The 16,849-nt window shown below is 44.4% G+C and overlaps 1 protein-coding gene across 6 annotated transcripts in view; it reads right to left on the reverse strand.

The window, feature by feature from the left end:
* Positions 1-4,064: 4,064 nt before the first annotated feature.
* LOC126556596 (afadin) overlaps positions 4,065-16,849 on the reverse strand; it is a 172,462-nt gene continuing 159,677 nt past the window's right edge. For 3 of the 6 annotated variants that reach the window (XM_050211924.1, XM_050211923.1, XM_050211929.1), the window contains 9 exons: positions 16,105-16,226; positions 14,877-15,392; positions 13,905-14,580; positions 12,800-13,694; positions 7,505-7,651; positions 7,093-7,261; positions 4,593-7,023; positions 4,337-4,455; positions 4,065-4,247 (listed from right to left, as the gene is read on the reverse strand). In XM_050211924.1, coding sequence (XP_050067881.1) covers positions 4,067-4,247; positions 4,337-4,455; positions 4,593-7,023; positions 7,093-7,261; positions 7,505-7,651; positions 12,800-13,694; positions 13,905-14,580; positions 14,877-15,392; positions 16,105-16,226 — 5,256 coding nt within the window. In that variant the 3' untranslated portion in view covers positions 4,065-4,066. The remainder of the gene's footprint in view (positions 4,248-4,336; positions 4,456-4,592; positions 7,024-7,092; positions 7,262-7,504; positions 7,652-12,799; positions 13,695-13,904; positions 14,581-14,876; positions 15,393-16,104; positions 16,227-16,849) is intronic. The other 3 variants (XM_050211925.1, XM_050211927.1, XM_050211926.1) reach the window with 3 other exon arrangements.

Below are 16,849 nucleotides of genomic sequence, written 5' to 3' on the forward strand. Positions count from 1 at the left end.
ACTTTAAATATCAACCCCACGCGGGTTCATAGCCGTCGCCAGACTAGACTGCTGGTTCGTAAAACGTAAATGGAGCATGAAATGTAAAATAATTTGCTAAACGAATTACTCACGTTCAGTTGCACACATTCGCTCCAGTGTGTTTGATGGCCGACGCGGCATTGCTCGCTCGCTTCGTCCATCGGTTTGTCGGTCATTTTGATCAGTCCATTGCGTACCGTGTGATGATGATGGACTGGACTGGGTCGGGGCGCGCGTGAAACGACACACATTACGCAAGCCGTCAAGTGTATCGAAAGCTGTGATGCTTAAGCGGAAGCACACGCACATTACCGGTTTCGATGAGATGAGCTTCACGCGGATTTGTTCGCGCTCTCGAGCACTCGATAATGATAGGTTGGTAGGCAGGGGGGTTTTTTTTTGTCCTCTTAACCACACGTTGGGGACATATTCGATGGTGCGTTCCGATACGTTGCGAATGGTTGGTTGCCGCCGACCTTCACTGAAACGGAAACAGAATGAAAGAGAAATGTGTGCAAAACGGGGTCTTTAAAAATTGGTTGTAAATAGAAACAGGTAAGTGGGTCAGTTATAAACCTTGACATAAGCTCAAATTTTTGTTGCACTAAATGAGCCTTAAATGGTCAAAGTGATCTTCATTTATGGAACGCTCAATAGCAATGTTTCATGTCTTTAACATAATACTCTCTCTCTTTCTTTTGGCCCCCCACTATGCAGCACATTTGTGCGACGGCGATCCATTTGTGGCCAAGAAACTCTACACCTTCTGCTACATGAGCCGAGATGACGATATTCTTCATCGTCCTTGGCACCTCTCGCTTGTGGATGGCTTCAGTTGTTTATGCGACTCCTCTAAGTTGCTCTAGAAGAATCGTGTCTACTGCTTTATAATCAGCGCTGGGCAACACGGATTTATCAATGAGCGCTCAACCACCACCAACCTAATAGAATTCGTCAGCCTCTGCCACAGAATCATCGGTGCCCGATCCCCGATCGACACGGTGTACACGGACATCAAAGCTCTCTTTGAAAGCGTCCCACACTCCTTGCTGCTCGCCTAGCTCCAGGCGCTTGGTCTACACGTTCAACTGCTGGGCTGGACGGTTGATCACACCGTGTGAAAATGGGATCCCCTATGTCATGCCGCATCGCTGCATTCTTGGTGGCGCTTGAAGGAAGCAACCTTGGACCGCTTCTGTTACTCATTTACGTCTATGACGTAACTCGAGTGCTACCTGCTGGCCTATCGGCGGACTATGCTAAGCTATTCCTACCGATCCACAACCGGTCAGAATGGTCTTGAATTGTGCGTCGAGAAGTGTGTCGTCGTTACGTCTGCGAGAAAGCGGTGTCCTGTAGCCATTGAGCGCAAAAGCTGTGTCAGGGACTTGGCAGTGCTTTTTGACGAGCTGCTGAGCTTCCACAAAAAGCTAGAGCAGCTTGTCACTAAGGGTCACTAAGGGACTTCACCCGATGTGCATCAAAATGCTTTATTGTTCTTTAAATACAAATGCGGTCAAGCAAGCGAAACTGCAACGCCCAGAAGCTGTTTGTCGAGGGACTCCTGGACAACCGGACAATCGACTCGCCGGGGCTATTCTGTGCGTCCCGCCATGACCGCTCCGCGCAAGATTGATGCTCGAAATAGAGGGTCGACATACCCGATTTGGCGCCTCGTGGATCGTTGAATTTTCATAAAATTAAAAAAAAAAATTACTTCAATTTCATGTCATCAGACTTAATGGCAAAAAGGGCCAAGGAAACGACCGTCATTTAGTATTTCATTGGTTGCTTTATCTCAACTGTTACTAACATTTACATAGCTGCTTTTATATTTTCTTAAGTGTCTGAAAATAGTAATTATCGAGTATATTTGTAACGTTTCTACACCGCTGTCTGTTTGCTCTGTTTTTTGTTTTGTTTTTTTTTTTTTTGTAGTGTTCTCTTACCGAATAACTTTTCCATTTTCCAAACAATACTTTTCACACGTTTACACCTTATCGGTGCTAAAGTGTGCTCTTACATGCCTACACATTCACATACACCATTTTGTAACGTTGCGTTATCGGTTAAAAATCGGCATTGCTCATGATAATAATACTATTACTACTACTTCTACTACTAGTGCTAATGTACCATTAGTCCTTTACAATTCCGTTGTAATGCGTGATGGGAAGGTACGTGGTTAATTGTACATCCCTTGTGACGTGCTTTTATAGCTGTTTCATTTCCACAGTGCCTGGGATGTGTGTGTGTGTTTTTCCCCGTAGTATAATGTTAATCAATAGACGAGTGGCCGACCGTTTCTGAGAGCCTTTCGTTTCCTATCTCCATTGGTTAGACGATACTGTTTGCTAAACAATCTTTACAAATGTTCTAATTGTTGTTCGTTCTCGCATAGGCGTTCACAAGGATTGAGGATAAAAATATGTGCTAGAAATCGGTCAATCCGGTGTCGTTAAAGAGGTAAATTCTTCTTAAATGTATCGAAAAATGCTGGAAATTCATCAATAGTCTCTCGTTTGCGATATAAAAATATGTTTAACAAATAAAATCACTTGCCTATTCGTATTGGTGATTTCCACTACAATCTACTACACTCACGTACACGCTTGGTTCTCTACTTTCTCTCGGCGGAAAGGTATTGTGACTCCAATAATAGCATTTACCAATCGAATCTCTTGCTAGAGTCTTGTTTTTCGCTTGCACATTCGCCAAACGAAAACCGATCACTTACGCGCTTCATTTAAAAAATTGTGGACCCGTTTGTTAGTTGGTGTATGTGTGTGTGTGTAAGTGTGTTTAGGTGAGTTTGTATGTAACAGAGGATTAATACTATAGGTATCTTCCGTGTACCGAAAACTGCAGGGATACAGATCTGTTGGGTGCAAGTAAGTGTAAACTCTGTCGTAAATGTTAACAATAGTGTGCACCACCGTTTTTGTTTTATCATCGGTTAGTTGTTTCGCTTTGTTTGTTTTTTTTTTTTATTTACGAGTTCCTCAACCCTATTGTACTACTACACTTGCACACACATTATCACGTAGGGAATAAAGGCTATGAATGGGTGTGTTAGCTGGACTAATTAAATTGACCTTTCTGCGTACTCTGTGAACCCGACGCATTTCCATTCTAGAGGTTGTTTGCGATATAGAATCTTGCAAGATACTACAACGAGAACACACATCCTCTCAGGGATAATGTGTTTAAAACCTTTCTTCTTCTCCTTTTTGTTTTGCAGACATCTCCCATCTTTCTGCCCATATCTAAAAAGTCTTACCAATAAACATATATTCAAGTTTTAACAGTTTCGATTTCATTGACTTTTGCTTCCTGCGTTCCACTATTCCCCCTTTTTTTTTTTCGCTGTTCTTTAAGATAAATATAACTTCTCATTAGCTGACTATGGTTTGCCTTCATTCGTTATACATATAGGATATGTATGTATATAAAAAAACAGAAACAATTCTCTAAGCTGATTTCGTTAAAACGTTCTCTGTTAGTTTCTTCTTGGTCCATTGGGTTCAAGTATCAATCATAACGATCATCTATGCTTTGATCCTTATTGTGTTATCCTTATCTTTACATATCTCAACTCCATTGCTTGAAGTGTTGCTGATTTTCGAACGAAAAACGACGCTACATGTGAAGCCGTTTTATGTGCTACTTGTTTGTTTTCGTTTGTCCTGTATTGATATCTTCTTTTTACATTTTTAACACGAGCTAGAAGATTTGATCTATCTACGATTAAAGCCCCTAAGCGTATGGACGTCGAGAGTCTGTACAGTACGCACGATGGGATAAAACAATCGAAGTAAAACAAACATGATTGTAAATATTCATCAAACCTTTCCTAGCCCGGAACCTGTTGCGGCACCGGTGTACGATCAGCTTCGACGTACAGTGTGTTTGGTAAATGGGTTTAACAATTTTTTTGCGTCTAATACGCATTGTTGAAAATGCCTACAATTACACAAAACGCGAGCTTTGCGATAACTAAAACAAATGCACAAAGAAAAAAATCATTTTCATCGTCATCACTCCTCTAATGAACGGCATCTATGTCCCTTTGGGCGCGGGATATTTTTAGCTTATCTTTCGGTGTATTATTTTCTCCCGATTCCAGCGCAAACATCTTCATCTTTTCTTTGAACGATAGCTTTTCGGGTACTGCTTCGGATTTTTGCTTCTGTTGCTGTTCCGCCAATCGACGCGTACGAGGGTCACTGTGAGGGAAAAAATTAGCAGACAAGAAAATGACTATTATTTTTACAAAGCTACAAAGTATATTTATTAACTTCACAACGATTCTTACCGATAAACTTCTTGTGCACCGATTACTCCTGGTGTGGCTTGAATTTGCATGTTCCAGTTTTCTCCATCCGGTGTGGTGGGTGTGTGAAGCATTGCCGGCATTGTTTCATCGATGAAACGCTGGAGGAAGAAAGAAAACATCGAAATTAAGCTTTTTGTCGAAGATTCATGCAACGGTATCTAGAGTGGCGCCATCTTTTGATCGCGTCGCTAAGCTACACAAACTTCGTATCAAAGTTTTTTTTGTTTTCACTCACGTCCGGATCTGGTCGTTCCAGTATAGTGCCTAGCTCTCCGCTACCGCCTGTCGTTTCGTTGCAACCAATTGTACCGCCTATCAAATGGCCGGCCTGTGTATAGCCAGCGGGCCCAGCAGCCATCATTGGCGTCGATGGGTTGTTGTTGTTGCCGGCGTCCTCATCATGGAACGACACCCGTTTGTTGTCCTTATAGCTGTTGTTCGCTAATAACGAAGAGGTTCCTCCCGGCGGCATCGTACTGTTTGCACCACCGATTGGCGTAGATGGATTATTGTTGAGCTGACCATTGTTCGGGGCGGTCATAAGTAGGTTATTATTGTTGTAGCGACCACCGCCCATTGTGTTTACATTGTTGTTCATAATATTCTGTTGCTGTTGCTGTATATCCAATGCGGGACTGTTGGTGTTTGGACCACCGGTAAAGGACAGTTTCCCGGGGCCAGTAGTGCTTGTCCGTAGCTTTTGCTGTTGCTGCGACATGATCACATAGGAGCTGTTCCGCTCCGGTGGTGGAGGTGGTGGAACACCACCACCAACGCCTCCGTTACCATTGTTTGCATCGCCGCCCATCATGTATGGGTTCGCTCCTCCTCCACCGACACCGTTCATCAGTGTTTGCTGTTCGTGTGGCATCGGATGCCCGTACTCGCTGTTTTCACGATCTTCGCCCATCATGCCTGTCTGCTGAACCGCACCACCAGCCATATTGGAGGACAGATTCATCTGGTTCATATCGTGCACCATTTGTGACATCATCTGATTTGCATTCGTATTGTTGGCAGTTATTTCGCTCAGATTTAACTGCGATCGTGCCGATGGATTGTTTCCGTCGTGAGCAAAGCTTGCCGTTTTTGCGGCTCCTTTCGATGGAGACGAAGGTGTACTGCTGTTGTTGTTATGTTTCAGTATGCTTTTGGGTTGAATTAAGGGAGGTCCACCGCTACTACCGGATGCCTGTTGCTGCTGTTGCTGCTGAAAATTGGCGATCGCTGTCGAAACAGATGGCACCACGTTCGACGAATGTTCGCTGGACGTGATGGAGAGCGTATCGGCTGAAGGCGTTTTGATATCAACCTGTTTCAGCTTCGTCATCGGTGCGGTGATGGAGCCAGAGTTGGGTTGTGCCAACCGGACTACCTCCTGCACATTGCCATGCTCTTTCGCACCGTACGGAGCCATATCGTTGTCGTAATCTTGATCCTCTTCCATGGCGCGCCGCTCGAAATCGCGCTCTAGGATTAGCGTTCGCAGCTGTTCCTCTTGCTTCGGTGTACGCTGCGGCAGTGACTGCAACTCGCCAATCTGCTGATCCCGCCAGGCACGCACATGCTCCCGACGCAGTTCACTTTCCTTCTCCTTTTCTTCCCGCTCCCAGGGACTACTGCCAACCTGGGGTAAGTTTTTGTTTTGCGATGGCATTGTGGGGTAATAGCCCACTTTGGGTGGTTCAGCGCTACTGTAGGCATTATTGTTGTTTGGGCCTCCTACACTGCCTGGTTTGAACATCGGATGTGTTGATGCAGGAGGAAGCGGCGGTTGATCCTCTTGGCCAGCACGCATTGGTTTTGGCGCCGTTGAAGGAGGCATTGTCGCATTCGATTGCTGCTGCTGTGAAGGTGGTTTGTTTGCCGTGCCCATATTGTACGACACGGGTTGTTGTTGCTGTTGCTGGCGACGTTTGATAAGTTCATTCATTTCTGCCAACTTGGCTTGACCGCGCAGCAGCGATGAATGATGTTGCCCGCCAAGCTGCTGCTGTCCATCGTGAGGATACATCTGAGGGGAAAGCATGGGGCTACCACCATTAGCGCTACCACCGTGATAGTTGTAGCTACCACCAGCTGGACTGCCTGGTCCGCCGGGAATTACGTTTACATTTTGCATGCTCTGGCTTGCCGAGATCATGCCCGGTGCCGGATAGCCACCGCCTCCTACCGAGTGTGCAATGTTAGGCATCGAGGGTGCCATCATTTGATTCATCCGCAGGCTCTGTTGCGCCTGGGCATCGCGCATAAACCCGTTTGCGTTTCCACTGTTTCCGGCCCCACCAGGAGGTAGTATGGCCGGCTGTTTTCCACCCATCGTCGATGTTAGTCGGTTGTTCATCGTGTTCATGTTACCTTGCTGTTGCTGCGATATGTTTGCTAGATTACCGTTATTACTATTATTAGGCTGCTGCTGATTAGGCATCGTATAAGACATGGTGTTTTGTGTTGTCAGTAACAAATTGCTAGGGTTGGCATTGTTACTGCTATTATTGCTATTAAAATAGGCAGACGCTGGACGGTTTAGAATCGGGTGCTGTTGGTGCTGCTGCTGCTGTTGGAGCTGATGTTGGTGTTGATGCTGCAACATTTGCTGCTGTTGCTGATGAACCGTACTGGAAGCACCGGGGGAATTGAGAGACGGCTGCAGAGGCATTGGAGGCCTAAAGTCGAAGGAAAGCAAGATGGTAAGTTAATACACTGTGTTGCATTGGATGCTTATCATAACGTACCGTTCGCCAAGATTTGGATGGCTCTGGTTCTGGGCTCTATACACACTGAGGTTTTGATAGAATCCTTGATCTTGACTGGTTCCCGATTGACCGATCGCTCCTGCACTTCCTCCTCCAACACCTCCACCGGCAAGATTATGTATGCTACGGGATTTATTAGCTGAAGCTCCTAAAGAGACGAAAGAAGGAAAAAGAAAAAAATCAAGATTATATATATCACTTATTGTTTGCTTCAGCGTCATATAGCACAGATATACTCAAAGAAGTAGTTACTACAATAAAGAAGAGTTTGCCGTCCCAAGAATCAAATCAGAGAAGAAGCAGATTAGCTACTAGCTAGTCAGACTCGAAACACAAAATGATATTTAAAGATTTACTCGTCCACTTTTGCCATCCACACATCGATACTTACCAATATTGCCTACATGGTGCAGTGCTGGAACGGATTTACTATTCAATAACTGCTGTCCGGCGGCTGATGCGGGTACTGGAGGCTTACTGATGTCGCCACTGCTTGTGCCGACGCGTGTCATGTCTCTTTCGGACATTCGTCGACCGCCTAGATAAATAAATGAAACAATAGTTAGTATTAGTAAAAATGTTTCCAACAACTAACAGAATCGAAAAATATACAATTAAATTAAAAATTAATTAATAACACAAAACTATGCAATAAACGTGATGTGCAGTGTACAAATGTTTTCCAATATTGATACGATTGTTTGTATGATTTTTCAAGCAACTTAACGGCATGCAACAGGTACATTATGGAATTATAACAGCAACGTTGCTTGAAGATCAATCATCAGGAACAATCGCAATCAGAAAGGAAAAAATAAATGATTTTAACAGCTCATAAAATATTATTACTTCAACAAACAGTCGCTATATCTACAATAAACGCATTAAGTAAGGATAGTATGCTATCAGCTTTCAGTTAGCAGAAATAAAAAATGGAAAACAAACTTAGGCACATGTTGAATTAATCGAAGAAATAAAATAGATATAATATAATTTAGTTACTGAAATATATCGGCAACACAACAACCAACTGAACTGATGTTAAAACCAGTAGTGCACAGTGTCCTAGCCCCGTTAACGAGGGTAGTGTAATATCTCAAAGGTAAAGTAACTACGATGCTATGCTGTTTTTTGAGTACATAAGTTGTAATAATGTGAAGCGGCCTGTGTTTTTGCTCGAATTCAAAGTTTTGTGATGTATCGGGCCAAGCGCCAGCGAGAAGGTAGTACAATATGTTGAAAAATGAGCTTAAATTTACATTCCAGTCAACTCGTTTCATCGTTCGCGGGTGTGTCATCGTCGCCGTCGGAAGCATCATCGTTCAGTTTACTGTTGATTTGTTTCAGCAATCGCAGAATGTTATGCTGTTTCTTCAGTTGTCGTGGCGTTTGACGACCATTACTTAAGTCCGGGCAGCTGGTACGATGCGGATGTTGGTCGAACGTGGCTGGCGAACCGCGTCCGTACAGGAAGTTTAATGACACCTTCTGGTTTTCGATATTTTTACAGTCTGGGCTACACATTTTCACCTTTCGCAGAAGAAATCCGGTGGGAAGCGTATGTGGATGAAGCCCATGGTGAGCCGCATGTAGGAGGCTTATGTTGGGCGAGCAATTATTATTTCTTATTTTGGATTCGTGCGAAATTTTACCACTGTCCAAACGATCATACGATATACGACTATTGGAAACATCGTTTTCATCATAATTCAAACTGTTCAAAGATGTGTCGTACGATTGAGAACGTCGAAACGATGCATCATCTTGTTGATTTAATCTCTCGCCATCGGAACCGAATTCGCTCCACAATTTTAATTGATTCACTATTTGTTGCTCTTCTTCGTTCGATAAACGATTCTTGGTGGGGCTTACTGGTTTATTTAACTGCTTTATCCGTATGACGTCCTTTTGAAATTGCTGGTTTAATGTGTCCTTCGTGCCACCATGATGAGGTCTTGCATACTTTATGACATTGTTATTCATATCCTTCAAGGAATTGTAAAACTGCGCTAACGCCTTCACCTTTCCCTGTCCGAGTTTGACTGTGGTTTCGGATTGAACTGTTTCTTCCTCAGTGGATGAGTATTCAGAGTTTGCAGTGGAACCATATTCTGCCGAACGTGACATTGGAGAGGGTATTCTTACTGGAAAAAGTTATCAATTTTGAGTGAGTTATGGTAAAATGGTTCACAGGTGTGCGATGCAAATTGTTTTAGATCGAAAAAAAAAAAAAGAAGACTGGCAGTAACTGGGAATATTGAGAAGTAACAACATACATAATACATAGTTAACATGATACATATTCTCACCCCCACAGGGCAGGGCAGGGAACGCGAGATTATCAACGGTGTTCGCGGTGGTAACACAAAGACGGCAAAGGGTTATTACATTAGAGGTAGAATAGACATTAATGCAGTGTACAACAATTTGATTGGTTCCCTTGGGGGTGATGGATTACGGAACGCAATGAAAGCATACAGGGATCATGGATTGCCAGCGAGCGATAAGGATTGCTCCAATGCAATATGTTTTTGTGTAGTATGTCCTCATCAAACATGTCAGGGTGCTATTAACACGCATATATACCATGCGTAATCATGGATATTGATTTTGTTAATGGCCAATGCTTTTGTCGAGATGCATGTCATGCCATTTACCGTTTGAGAGATGATTCGAAATAGTTATAACATAGCATGCAACAAAACAAATGCAAAATAGCAAAGGCGTGCCCACATTGCTGATGGAAAAAATGCAGACAATATGCAAGTAACTGTGTAATAAGTTTGCCTAAAATATGGCCCGCAATGAGTCGGCAGTTTTGTAACGTTAATGGAATTTGTTTAGCTCATGATACATAATACAATACAAAAAAATGTAGACGAAACGTGATTAAATATCGATTAAAAGACAATGAACAAAGTTTCCAGGAGAAGTATAATAACGGTAAGATACAAACACACACACGCACGGAAACATGTATTTTGAAAAGGAATAAAGAAAGTGGTTGATGCAAACTGAGAATATTGAACGGGTGCAAAATATTAAAAAATGAAAAAGAAACCAAACACAATATTCGAGTCAAACAGCCATGGACAATGCATGAACGCAGTTCGATGACTCCACTTACTTTAAGGAAAAGTAGAAAAGAAGAGCCCCCACGGTCGAGAACGAAAGTTTGGCTGAGTACGTATGTATGCGGGATATACGTTGCGTATGTGACGATTGGATAGCGAACGATCCTGTTTCTGTCACGGACGAATGCTTTAATGTAGGACACTGTTACCTGTATCTGTTTCCAACTGCAGGAAAAAAATACAGAAAAACAAAAGGAACATCACCGCGGCACCTAACCATATCCGCTTTGGGACGCAGGTGAAACGAAGACACACCCACACTCGTTACGTTCCCCTGGAACTGAGCGTACAAAACGTATTTGAGTTATGCAGGAACTCGGATTCTGAAGATGGAGTTCCCCAAAAAATTGACCCGTCTCGCGCGCACCACCTAACGTAGCATGTTTCGAAAGAAATGAACAAGCTGTCTCGCCGTACCTTTCGCACCACCACCTTGCTGCCCCGGATGATGATGAAGATGATGATGCTGATGATGACGCTGTTGAAGAGGGTCGTTGTTGCCACCGCTACTACCGTCGTCGTTGCTCTCCGCCGCCCCAACAAACGCACCGTCGGCTTTAAGCAAATGCATGTTTCTCAACAGATTACAGTGATCGTTATCCTCCACCATCAACGTGGCACTAGGTGCGTTATTGCTATCGGTTGCAAAATGCGCTTCCTCCATTTTGTTATATACTATTTTTTCTCTTTGCCGGTTCGCATCATGGTACAAATTGTCCTGGAGACGCGTGGCGCTACTAGTTTCATCACTATCTAATTGAATGTTTCGATGTCGCCTATCGACGGTATTGCTGCAATAGTAGTTATTATTGACATTGACATTGGCCGTACCACTGAAGTGGCGAACAACGTAATCCCTAATTGTGTCAATTGGTCGTTCTTGCTGCGTTCTAGGTTCGTTCCCGGCGATGCCACTGCCGGGAGTTCCTATGGATATCGATTTTTGCGGATCATCATCATCCCGCTGATGTTGACCATTATTATTGTTACTCTCTAAGTCGCCAGCAATCTCGCTTGATCTTTTCGCGTCCATCGCAGCTATTTCGAAACGCGTTGCATGAGACGTTCCGCTATTGTCTAGAAGTATTTGGTTGTTATTCAACCGATTTGATACCCTTGATGTTAATGGCACAGCAGTAGAAAATGTATCACTATTCACCACGTCTGTCGCAACGTGCTCGACATTAGATTGACGCCCTTTTGCTCTATCGCCTTCCTCACCATCATCGTAAGGATGATGATGATGATCGTTAATTATGTCGAAACTAACCGTTTTACGACACGATGCATTGCTACCTCGCCTACTCGCTGTGTTGACCATAATACTGGGTAGATTTCCACCGGTTGTAGTCGTGATATTGCTGTTGAAATTGTTGTGGCTGGGCGCTCCTCCGGTTGCATCGCTAACGGTGCCCATAGACGGAGAATTAACTAGTACAGAAGGAGCGGTTTGTGTAGAAACGTTTGTACCACAACCGCCCGCACCAGCCCGGCTCCTAGACCCCGGTGCATCCTCCTCGTCCGCGTCGTCCTCGTCGATGAACGGTATATCGTCGAGATTAACGTCCGCCACGAATGAAAGATTCGATTCCGTCGACGGTGCTTCTATGCGTATCTCGAACACGCACGATGGCCTCCGTTCCTCAACGGCGGGTGTTTCCGGCTCAGCAGTTTCTTCGATTTTTATCATCTCCCGACTACTGTGGCTATTGCTTCGCGTATCGTAATCTTCGACGTAGATCGATGGTGGCGTATCATAGCGTGCCGGCTTCATAATGCCGGTACCGATACGGCCAATACTGTTTAGACTATTGCTTCTGCTGCGCTGCTGATTGTAGTAGATACTGTTCAGACTGTTGCTTGATCGACAATCCCGATAGCGGGGATCGAAATGGATCTGCTGTAGCTGATCGTTCGACAGAATGTCTTCGTGCGAAAGTGATAAGCTGTAGCGGCGCTGACTAATATCCGGATTGGACATTCGCCGATACGCCGCATCGTTTTGCGTTAAGTACGGTGTAGAGTAGGTGTGGTTCATCATCACAGAGGATAAGGGGCGACGCAACGAACCGCGTCGGGATTGATGGCTTCCGCCACCGGAACCGTAAAAATTCAGGCTTTCGTTCGAACGCCCAAAATGATAGCGATGATTGCCATCGTTATCGTACACATTGCAGTTGAATTCGTTCTCCATCTCTGTGTTGGTTGGTTTGAAACGCAAAATCAACAGAAAACAAATATTGAACAGTCATCCAAATTTTACCATACAACATTGTTGCCGAGTTGGCATGTGCCAATATGGACCCCGCACAGAGTTTCATCCAGGAGCAGCAATGATAAAATGTAGGAAATAGGGATAACAATTATCAAGCGATAAAAAAGAGCTTACCAATCACACGCGGAGTTGTTGACATTAATCTAGTGTTAGCTCTAGCTACTATTTGATACTCATCATTACGCCACGAGGTATCAAACAACTGGTAAAAATTAGCGGCGTAAGGATTTGTAACGCAACAAACCATCTACTATTAGTTCTCAAGCGATAAACTTACCTCGCTGAATAACGGGGCTTGGCTGTTGGAGAAGTGTGGCTAATCCATGATAGATGGCACCTTGCTTGGCTACTTTCAACGTTACAACTGGTCCGGTACGCACCAAATGATCCGCCGCACGTTCTTGAGTAATACCGATCAAGCTTTGACCGTCGACTTCCAACAGTTGATCACCTGCCTGCAGCCGTCCATCCAAGTCGGCCGCACCGCCACCGACCACCGACTTGATGTAGATACCGAGCCGTTCCTGGCCGGCACCTTTGGCTGCTACAATCGAAAGCCCCATGCCGTTCGCGTTTTTGTGCAGCTTGATAATCTGCACTTCTGGCTGCGGCAACTTACTCGACATCACACTCGGCGAGCGGCCGTGATTGAACTGATGCATGTACACCGTCCACAGGCCTATACTTGTCGGTTGCGATGCTAATCTGCACCAGCCCGCCATTTGGAACGGATTTAGGAAGTCCACCAAACCGGCCGGAATGCCCCGAACAACGTCACAGCTGAAACCGTCGTCTGGCAGGAGCAGCGCTAGTGGCAGCTCGGGTGATTCTTCTAGCCGTATCTCCCGTCCATCCGCACGGCTCAGCTCGTCCGCAACCGATTCTGCCATCCGTACCGCAGTGTCGATCAGGTTACGGGGAATGGTTTCCTGCGACAGTAGGGCAGCCATTTGTAGCGAGTTTAGTCGAAAGCACGAACACGCCAACTGTTGCACGTCGGAGACGGATGTTTTGGGGGCTTGCAGAAACTGGGCACACTGATTTATTTTCGCCAGATGACAGTCGGCCGCCAACTCGAGGCCTTGCTTTTCTGCCCATAGTTCCAGGAGCGATAGGCGCTCGCTTAAGGCTTTTCCCCATGCGCTGGTGCACATGTGTGAAGTTGTGACAAACTGGAGGAAGAGAGCGCAAATAATTCTAAATCATTTTTACGAAACATTGCTTGTTGCATTTGCATCATATAATACTATTTATTATTTAGCCGTGTGGTATCGTCTGGAAGAGGGCAGTAAATATTAAAAAAAAACTGCTACCTCATTGGCTTATTCAACTTCCCCATTTTCCCCATAGTCCATAATATAATCGCTAGAGATTATTTTTACCTTGTTGAAGCACACCACATTGATGTAGTGGAATAACTGCGAAAACAGTTGAATCGTGAGCGCAGCATTCACCCGGCAACGACGTAGCAAAGCCATCGCCGAACCGAGCACCGACAAAACCAGCCCAGCAGCCGAGTCGTGATCAATGTTTTCCGACAGAAACTGATTCAGCGTCTGCGACAGCTCGACGTGAAATATCGACACTAGATTGCGGAAAGCTGTTTGCACACTTTCTGCCAGCACTTCCTGGGCCTGCACGCTAAACGCCGAAATGTGACGGTCCGATTTGAGAAAGTGCAGAAACTCGGAACTGTTGGCCATCCAGAAGGACAGAATTTTGGCATCGGTGTACTGCTCCTGGACAACGTTTTGGATTAGATTGGCAACGTGATGCAGAAATACGGTCAGCTTGTGGGCTCGCTCTGTTGGCTGCAAATCGGGACGATAGTGAGTCGAGGCACGGTATCGAGCGCACAGGTAGAGTGTGTAGACCGGTGCCAGTTTGAAGTTGGGCGAATTTACATCCAGCTCGCTGATGACGGATTGCAGGAATGGTTCCTGGTTTTGTTCCGGAAACTCTAGCACGGCAGGAAGGATGGGTTCCTGTCCGCCGGGTTCACCCGAAATTGATGTAGCTGCGTGCGATGGTTGAAGTTTGGGGAACGTGCTCGTCCTGCTGGAAATAATGAAAGATACAATTTGTTTTAAAACAAGCACATGGAGAATAATTATGGTAGGAAAGGCGTAAAAATGTTTTACAAGCTATAGTGAAAAGATCGTAGAAAAATTGCAACGTTCAAAAGCTAGTCATAAAACACAAAACGAAACTCATTCAAACAATTTTGCGAGTGATACTAAAGCGAAAGCATGAAAAGGATGAATTGGTTTGCTCCGTTCGATTTATGAACTTGTGTTATGAAAAACACATTCCTGTTACATCGAACATCAGCGGGTGGTGGAGATATACAGTACCTGTCGGTGGTTGATCCAATTGATTTGAAGCTGGAAATAGATTTCGTTTCTGTTTCACCTCCATTTCCGGCCCCAAAATTTCCTCCACTATTGGCGAGGTGCTGCTGCTGCTGCTGCTGTTCACCTTCATTGTGATCGTTATTACCAGCGTGTCCTCCTTTATAGCTGGCCGCATCGTCTGCACCTATTACATCCGGCCCGTCTAATGCGGTCACGAGCAGACCACTCGGATGGTGATGATGGTGATGGTGCATGTGTGGATGCGTTTGTTGTGTTTGTTGAGAACTGGGCGTCGATTGCATGTCGTACGATGACGTTTTCGCGAACGCATTTGACTGTTGTTGTGATGATGCACTTTCGGCACTGGTCGATGGGACAGGACCGTCGAGAAAACTACCACTACCGATGTTGCTTCCGGCCGGCATCTTACCACCACCTGCCATCTGTACTGAACTGATTGGGCTGATAGGGCGGCTCTCTTCGTCATTCCAGGATGTAGGCGAGGTCGGTGATCGACTAGGAATGCGATCATAGCCGTCGTACATAGATTGTTGCAAAATGGTTCGATATGCAACATTCGCGAGGTGTTTGTGCAAAAGGCGTAGTCGTGATGTGTATAATCCACGCGAATACCGGTGAAGAGTGATGTTGTGTGCGTTTTTCAAAAGCATTGTATATTGCGAGCCAAGCGTATATGATGTATGCAAAACAAAACACAATATGACATGTTTGGAACAAGGTGGGAACATTGATAATCACAACATATATCAGGAATGCATTCGTTTAGCATACCAATGAACATAACGGAACACATAAAATGAAATAAAAAATAAAAATGAAAATCATTAATAAAGAACATTGAAAATAAAACTATAATTATTTACTTTGTACACAGGAACATAAAAAAATATGCTCACAAAATGATGATGTCACTTAATATGAATATTTGTGCATTTAATTGAACTGGGCAAGTGTACTTAAAGTGACATGTCTATTCGAATATTACTACATCTTATAATTAAAACACAAGCATAACAAAAACACACGAGACACAGCGAATTGCAAAATAGCAAGGAAGGAACTGTGCAACACATACTCCTGACAAGCAAGTAGCTAGTAGCGTTATACATCGGCCGAATCAACGACCGCTGACACTCACTCTGGCGCCATCTTGTACAGTCTGCAGAGCAGCTAATTTGAAATCATCCAACTTTACGACAGAACTTACCTTTCGTACAAACAGGCCGAATCCAGTTGGGATTGAGACAGTGCCAGATTATATCGCCCATCCGACGGTGAATCGACGAAACGGTACGACGCAACCCGGCCAAACATGACCACGGAACCATTCTGGAACAAGAAAAGCAAGAACACAGCATGACCATCAATGAAGGCTTTCTTCACAACAAACCACCCCCGAAATGCTTTCGGACGATTTTTCCTACATGCAGTGCCTGGCGGTACCCACCCATATAGTGGGTAATGCAATAAGCTTAAATATTTTAGATGAAACAAACCTTCACAAAGTGTGTGTGCTATGGAGGGAAGAGCTATAAAAACCACAAAAAGTGTGCTGAAAAGTAACCGCACAGATTCGAACATTCTACAGTACTAAGATGGGAGAAGTCGTGTATGTAGCGAGGATGTTCTGGGGATATTATCGTACGTTTTTCGAAGCGATTCGAGAAACGAAATTAAAAGCGATTTTGTTTTACGGCCATAATGCTTTTCTCGTTATCCCCGGACACACAGAAACACATAAAACAAATGTTAAACATGCCGGTCGTGAAGGACGAATATTTCAAAATCGAGAATACTTTTATAGAATTCTAAGCGGATCACCAAAAATGGGTGACAGTTTCTATGACAGTACAGTACAGGCGTCCACAAAATGCTCTTTTTTTTAAGATGATAGTATGATATTAAGTAGAGGTATGATTGGTACCATTACGTACGAGATAGCAAACCGATCG

The sequence above is a fragment of the Anopheles maculipalpis genome, chromosome 2RL (assembly GCF_943734695.1).
Source record: "Anopheles maculipalpis chromosome 2RL, idAnoMacuDA_375_x, whole genome shotgun sequence".
NCBI lineage: Eukaryota > Metazoa > Arthropoda > Insecta > Diptera > Culicidae > Anopheles > Anopheles maculipalpis.